This window comes from Solanum verrucosum, unplaced genomic scaffold (assembly GCF_900185275.1).
Source record: "Solanum verrucosum unplaced genomic scaffold, falcon-dt-bn FXZP01000012.1, whole genome shotgun sequence".
Taxonomy (NCBI): domain Eukaryota; kingdom Viridiplantae; phylum Streptophyta; class Magnoliopsida; order Solanales; family Solanaceae; genus Solanum; species Solanum verrucosum.
In genome coordinates this window covers 5,693,177-5,700,794 of record NW_026020063.1, presented here as the reverse complement: position 1 = coordinate 5,700,794, position 7,618 = coordinate 5,693,177, and the positions used below count along the sequence as shown (strand labels likewise).

The 7,618-nt window shown below is 34.4% G+C and overlaps 1 protein-coding gene and 1 long non-coding RNA gene across 2 annotated transcripts; both read right to left on the bottom strand.

Moving 5' to 3' along the window:
- Positions 1-951: 951 nt before the first annotated feature.
- Positions 952-1,419, bottom strand: LOC125823515 (uncharacterized). Its single transcript, XR_007442714.1, has 3 exons — positions 1,345-1,419; positions 1,134-1,226; positions 952-1,054 (listed from the first exon to the last, which is right to left on the bottom strand). It is a non-coding gene; the product is annotated as an uncharacterized LOC125823515 (long non-coding RNA).
- Positions 1,420-3,752: 2,333 nt separating this feature from the next.
- LOC125823536 (uncharacterized) lies at positions 3,753-7,252 on the bottom strand. Its single transcript, XM_049502902.1, has 4 exons — positions 6,438-7,252; positions 5,678-6,290; positions 4,590-4,849; positions 3,753-4,062 (listed from the first exon to the last, which is right to left on the bottom strand). Exons 1-4 carry the CDS (start codon positions 7,250-7,252, stop codon positions 3,753-3,755), a joined length of 1,998 nt encoding a protein of 665 aa, XP_049358859.1.
- Between the last annotated feature and the right edge of the window lie 366 nt (positions 7,253-7,618).

Here is a 7,618-nt window from a genome sequence, read left to right as displayed (position 1 = left end):
TAGTACAAAGAGAGTAGGGATGAGGTGATAAAGGATTGTTCGAGCAATCAGATAACTAATACTCAGCTATAAAACAAAACCTAATAAGCTATTGAAAACCTAATACTTAGGAACAACAGTACACAAATATATAATTATGTACTAAAATCAGTACACTATAATAGAATTCAGGGGTAACAGATGACAAAGATAGCTAATCCCTCTCAAATAACAAAATTCTGCCCATTTTTTGTCGTGAACTACTTCCTTATTATTATACTAATACATATAAATATTTTTAAACAGATGCATATGGTGAGGATAAAGATGAGTAATACATGTTGTTTGTGGTATTTGTCCATGGCCACTATTAACATCGGGGACCTGATAAATATTAACACATTAGTTAAAAGATATTCTTATTACGATTAAATTTTATAAAAATGTCTAAAACTTATGTTATCGAGTTACCTGTCCACTTGAGGTGCCATTGATATTTTGAGGCATGCATTCATTAGGAGCATATTTACGCATCAATTGACTCATTTGAAGTAATTCTAATTGCATATTATCCTGATTTTGCTTCATCAGATTCATTTCTTCATTTTGTTTCGCCTTTAATTTAGTAATCTCATGTTCTAGCCGTTGTACAACTTCATTAGATGAATCCTCTTGATCAATATTTCCCAAGGAAGATCTCCTACCCCATAGAACAGAAGGAGTGGGACCAAATCCTAAACCACGAACATATCCACTTCTTTCATTTCCCAACACTTGGGAATACACATCACCTTTCCAAGCAACACGGTGAGGAGGTTGGTCAGTAGGTCCCTCACTATTGCTCATCTTTTCGTTTATCATGTCCTGACCAGAAAATACTTATTAAATCTAGTTTTGAATTCATTTATTTGCCTTTAAGTTTTTTTTCTAAATATTTCCCGATATAGAAAATAAAAGAAAAAAGAAATCTTACAATTACTTTGGCAGAATCATCATCCAATGGTCTACCGTCCGCGCGTTTTTTATGAGTTAATAAGAAAACTTCTGCTCGTGTAGGCTCTACACCATTTTCAGCCTAATATAATAAAATTGATGTCATATGTACATAACAAAAAGGGGTAAAATATTATAGTTTGTAGTTTCAACAGGTTTACCTTCTCATCCATCAATGTAGCAATACTTTTGGATCCTCCCGTGTGAGGCATGTTTTGTTTGGCCCTATTGTTTCTATTTGCTTGGGTACGTCTCTATCATTGAAAAAATAAAGCGATATCTTATGATTTATAAATAAAAATTGAGCATAACAAAACTCTAAACACTGTGAAGATTAGTAACTAGGAGTATGTATTCAAGATTTGTTGATACCTTAGCTTTGTCAGAAAGCCAATAAGAGACAAGACCACTCCATTGATCTCTTGGTATACGACTTGGTCTATTTTTCAGCAAAGCGATTTTAGTCTTATACTTTGGAATATGGTCACCTTTTAATTGGCATTTGTAATCTTTCCATTTCTTTCCTAGCGACTTTAAGACAAAGTCTTCTCCGCATTTTGGGATAGTGAACTTCTTCTGAAAAAGTAAAAGAAAAAATTTAGAAAATAACATCATGTATAATAGAGTCTGCGTACTTAATAATAACAACCACACCATACCCTCACAAAATCCAACAATTTCTTCTTTTCTTCATTGTCAAAGTTTCTCCAATCATGTACGTGTAGAGGTGTTAGTTCTGGAGTTCTTGCAATAATTCCTAGAAAGCTAGCTAGCTTTCGACCCTCTTTTCCAATAGATTGGTTGAGACTATTAAATGGCACATCAATTGTTTTCCCTGGAGGAAGTTTCCAAATATCATTAAGTAAAGTAGGTCCACGTATCTTTCTTGCCTCCGAATTACCTAGAAGTAAAAAGATTTGAAGGACATCAAATGAGAAAAACTTATATAGTTAAGAAACTAATAGATTATGTACAATCTGTTAAATAAAAGGATCACGATAGAACAATGGTAAAAAAAAGTAATATATTCTACCTGTTGTCTACCTCATGTAACATATTAGATGCATCTTGACTAAGGACATTGCATATGTGAATCTTTGTTATTTTTTATCTATGTTGATATAGTACTTGTTTGTCATGTAGGATTAGAATGATTTATCTGATGCAATGAACCTATTAGTTTGATATTCTTATGTTGTTGTTTAGTTTAATAAAAGTTCACTTTTGAAGTGGCTTTGGTGGTTTGGACAGAATGAGGAAGGGTGCTGGAGGGATATAGTCGAAGCCAAACATGGCATTCTCGATTATTGGAGGCCAATGAGGAGAAGGGGTACACTGAAGGCGGTACTTTCATTTCAATACAGAAGCTATTGGGGACTGCTGCTCATGGAACTGGACAGAATCAGGTTCAGTTACTACTGCTCATGGGAATGCCAATACAGAAGCTAAACTCCTTGGTGTTTCTCCAGAGAGTCAAATGTATTTGCAATCAGATCTGGTTTTAGGAGTTGTTGTTGGAAAAAATCAATTATCAGAAGAAAGGGCTATTGATACTAGGACAGGATCAAGTTCAGTTATTCCTGCTCATGAACTGCCAATACATGGATTTCAACGGAAGAACCAGTTTTCTACAACAATGAAGCAAAGGGGAATTTGTGGAAATAGTTCAGGTAGAACTAGAAGCACCCAGTTTGAGCATGACTCTGGAAACCTCCTTCCATTGTCGGCACGATTATGCGATGATTCAGCTGTAATGACTGATTATTGATTTAATGGGTGCACCAGGTGCCCTGATTCCTACTGAGGCACCAAGTGCTAAAATACTGGGAGATCGATGAACTCCTCTCACTACTATAGACTCTGAAGGAATGCATCCTAGATGATACCACAATAGATTTGTTCCCAGCTTGTAAAACTAATAAGAAGTAGACAACTTAAAAAGTATTACCTGATTCCCCTGTGCCACCAACAGTATTGTTCAACTCATTAGATTGATCATCGTGATCTGGAGTATCTGAGTGATTCTGAATATTCATCAATTGTTCAATATACGGTTGGGCTTGATCGATGTTCCGTTCATCCATCAACTGATCAACATATTGTCGTAGATCTTCACCATTTTGTGGTTGAATGTTCAATCTGGTGCAACCTCTAGTTTGTATAATTTCTTATCTAAAATTAAGTAACTATATAGATGCATTAAAGTGCACTGGTAGCAGAATAACAAGATACAGGCAATACAAGAGAAAGGATCATGCTCATGTTAAGTTGTAAAATCACATACCAATGCACCAAAGATGGACAAACTTCCAATTCACAAGAACACATTCTCACTTCACAATCCAGGGGACAAAGCCACAAAATATAGTTAAAAACAAGCCCAGAAAAGTCACTCAGAACCTTCACTAATCAACCAACACAAACATGGAAAATTCATAACTGACTAACAAGCATATTCTATAAAATGATTTAGATTGAAAGTAAACCATAAAGATATAATGTTCAAATTTATAAATGTAAAATAACAAGTATGTAGACGTTCTTTAATAACACTGGAAAAAAATATATGTTATAATAACCGCCTATCATTCTGGATCACTTTCATTTTCAATATCATTTTCTCCCTCGGGATTAGCTTCGCCATCATTTAGAGAAGCTTGACTATGAACTTCTGTATCAATTACTATTCCATCGACTCCACTTCTTACCCAATCATTATTTTCAAACTCAAGAATGTGAGAATTTTCTAAGATAGCCAAGTCAGTGGAATCACTTTGCATTTATGACTCAATCTGCACACTATTTTCCTCTCCCATATCAAAAACGTCTCGAGGTTTAATTAACCTAGGAACAAACCATTCACAATCTTGAGGATCTTGCACAAATATTACTTGTTGAGCTTGTTCTGCAAATATAAAGGGCTCATGACGTTTTCGATCGCCAGAATCAGCCAGGCGTGAAAAATTCACAACTGTGAAACCCAAGTCATCTTCCATAATTCCTCTACCTTTGGTTACATCAACCCAATTACACTTAAATAAGACAACCTTAAATTCTTCATAGTAGTTTAACTCCACAATTTCATTCAATCTACCATAATATGTGATATTTGAAAACTTCGGAGCATTGTCACTTGAACTTGCATAACTTTCAGTCTTTGAAACGACCATAACACCACTATTTTGTGTCTCTAGGTGCTCTTCACTTTGTTTTGTTCAAAAATGATATCCATTATTTACATCATAGGCATTGAATCTTTTTGCAATGTAACTCGGCCCTCTTGCAAGAACTATAACATTCTTTAAGATGTCAAATGTGGCTTATAACTCTTTTACCTAACCAAATAGAATGATATAACTATAAGTTTCGATATAAGGATGAATACAATAATTAAGGTAACCAATAACTTAGTCCTACCACTTACTTTCTCTTTGAACCAGTCACTAAATGTATCGAAATGCATACAGTCAAGTTGATGTTGTGTCAAACGACGCTTGCGATGTGATCTCTTTATTTCAGCAAAATGTTTTCTATTCATGTAGTTCATATGTATCAATATTGTTATCAAATGAAGTAATATACACTTAATCAACGATAGATATAATAATAACACTTACTTTTTATAATTCTCTACCACCTCTGACTCGCAATTGACAAGCACATGCCGATGTGCTTGAAATAGTGTTTTCTCATCCATTTCATATACATCTACTGCACCATATGACTCTCCGGTAAAAGGAAAAAGACATTCTTCTTTACTAGTCTCATGCTCAATCTCATCATCACATTTTCGTGAATAATAAGATCTTGAATCTCCACCCTCTAAATATCGTGAGTAAAATGCCAAACATTCATTTGCTATGTATGCTTCTGCCTTCTGGACATGCACGATTACGGACATATGATTTTAAAGTACCCAAGTATCTATGGAATAAATTAATGTTATTAGCTTAATATTATAATATTTACAACATAAAGATATATATAATAATGATTTAGTGATATTCTACATACCTCTCAATTGGATACATCCAACGATATTGTACTGGACCCACAAGTTTAGCCTCAGTTGCCAAGTGAGTAACTAAGTGCACCATAATAGTAAAGAATCCTGGGGGGAAGATTTTCTCCATAGTAGACAATGTTTCTGGAATTTTTTCTTCAAGTAATTTTAACTCTTCTACCTTCAGCACTTTGCTACACAAACCACGAAAGAATGTGCATAGTTCAATTAAAACAAATTTGACTCTTTTATCTATAGATTTCCACACGGCAAGAGGAAGAAGTTCTTGCATTATAACATGGCAATCATGAGTTTTTAACCCAGATATCTTTTGTTTGCGAATGCAACATGAGATATTAGACGCATAGCCATGTGGAAATTTGGCATTTTGTAGTAATTCATAAAACATCTCTTTTTCTTTTGAAGACATTAGGAAATAAGTAGGAGGAAGATATGCCCTCCCACTAGCTCAATACTGAGGCCATAAGCTTGGTCTTATTTTCATCTCCTTTAAGTCCAATCATGCTTCTATATTGTCTTTCAACTTTTTACCAAGACCCAGTAGTGTATAAATTATGTTATCACAAACATTTTTTTCTATGTGCATTACATCAATATTATGGCGCACCAAGTTATACTCCCAATAAGGAAGATCGAAAAATATGCTCTTCTTTTTCCATGTATTTTCAGCACCCCACTTACCTCTTCACTTGATTGTCCTAGAGTAAACTTTATATCTTTAACTTGATCCAACACTTGTGACGCAGATATGGCACAAGGTGCATGTCTTGTTTCTTTAGTACCATCAAATGATTTTGCATCATTTCGATATTTGTGGCTAGACTTCAAGAAACGTCGATGCCCTATGAAACAAAATTTCCTTCCATGGTTGAGCCTTTTAAAGTGAGTGTTTATATTGCATGAAGGGCATGCAAATGGACCATAAGTGCTCCATCCAGAAAGAGTACCATACGCTGGAAAATCATTTATAGTCCACATAAGAGCTGCTCTCATTTGAAATGTCTCCTTTGTAGAAGCATCATATGTTTCTACCCCAACACTCCACAATTCATTTAACTCTTCTATTAACGGTTGCAAAAAGACATCAATATTATTGCCAGGTGATTTTGGTCCAAGAATAAGTAAGGACAAAATAGAGAACTCTTCTTTCATGCACATCCACGGAGGAAGATTATATGGCATTAAAATTACTGGCCAAGTACTATGAACAGTTTGCATTGTGCCAAATGGATTAAACCCATCAGAAGATAATCCCAAACGGACATTACGAGGATCTCTAGCAAATTCAGAATACCTGTTATCGAAACTTTTCCAAGCTTCAGAATCAGCAGGATGTCGTAGAACACCGTGTTTGTTGAGCTCTTCATGATGCCATCACATTTCTTTTGAAGTTTTTGAAGACATAAATAATCTTTGTAGTCTTGGTTTTAAAGGAAAATACCTTAGGACCTTGGCTGGAATTTTCTTTGCATTATTTTTCCATCTAGAAGCTCCACAAATTTTGCATTCATTGACATCATTACTGGCAAACTCTTTTCTAAAAAGCATGCAATCATTGGGACAAGCATGAATTTTTTCATACTTTAAGCCCAAACCTTCGACTATATTTTTGGTCTCATAGAAAGAAGGAGGTAATTTTTCCCCTTCTGGCAGCACATCCTTTAATAGTCCAAGCAAAGAATCAAAAGATTCATTTGACCATTTGAACATGCATTTAGTACGATAGATATGTAGCAAAAAGGACAATTTGCTAAACTTCTTACATCCAGGATAAAGTTCTTCATTTGCCTCCTTCATGAGTTGTTCAAACTTATCCATCTCTTGATGAGTTTGATTTCCAGATGTACAAGCACTATTTTCTGTTAGGTTTGGCTCCACCTCGCTACTTTCATTGACATCACTATCCATAAGTTGTGTACATCCTCCAAAGGCATCATGTATAATTCCGGTCACATCATCGCCCCTTACAGTTGACTGGCTACAATTAGTTACTTGAGTATTGTTTGACTTTTTTAAAGACTCCCCGTGACAAAACCATGTATCATAAGATGACAAAATGCCATTAACCACAAGATGGTCATATGCTGTGGCCCGATTTACTTGATGGAAAAGCACACATTCTGTACAGGGACATGCAATTTTGTCTCCATTTTGTTTTTGAGAAAAGGCATGATTTAAAAAGTCATTTACTCCATCCAAGTATTCTTTACTAACTCTATCACAATACATCCACTTTTTATTACTGGGACCTTCCATAAAGTTCAAGATATTCTTTTTTTTCAGTAATTACTGTAAAAACTAAAGATGCGTTAGTAAAAAAAGGTGAAATTTATAATTTTTGTATGTAATTATAGAACTCTAATATGTCATTTCAATAATTCAAACTATCAAGCAAAGATCTGATTCTAATGACATTCTTATATAGAGAAGTTACAACAACTAAATTTGTTGTTGTATCTTAAATTTACAGATTTTAGCTTTTGACAGTTTAGGTATATAGATCTTCTAATTTATCTGAATAATATTAGGTTGACGATGAAAATAGAATATTGTTAGCTTGACGATGAAATAATTTTATTCAACTCACAATTTAAGTGAACAAGCTAATTGATAAAAACTCAG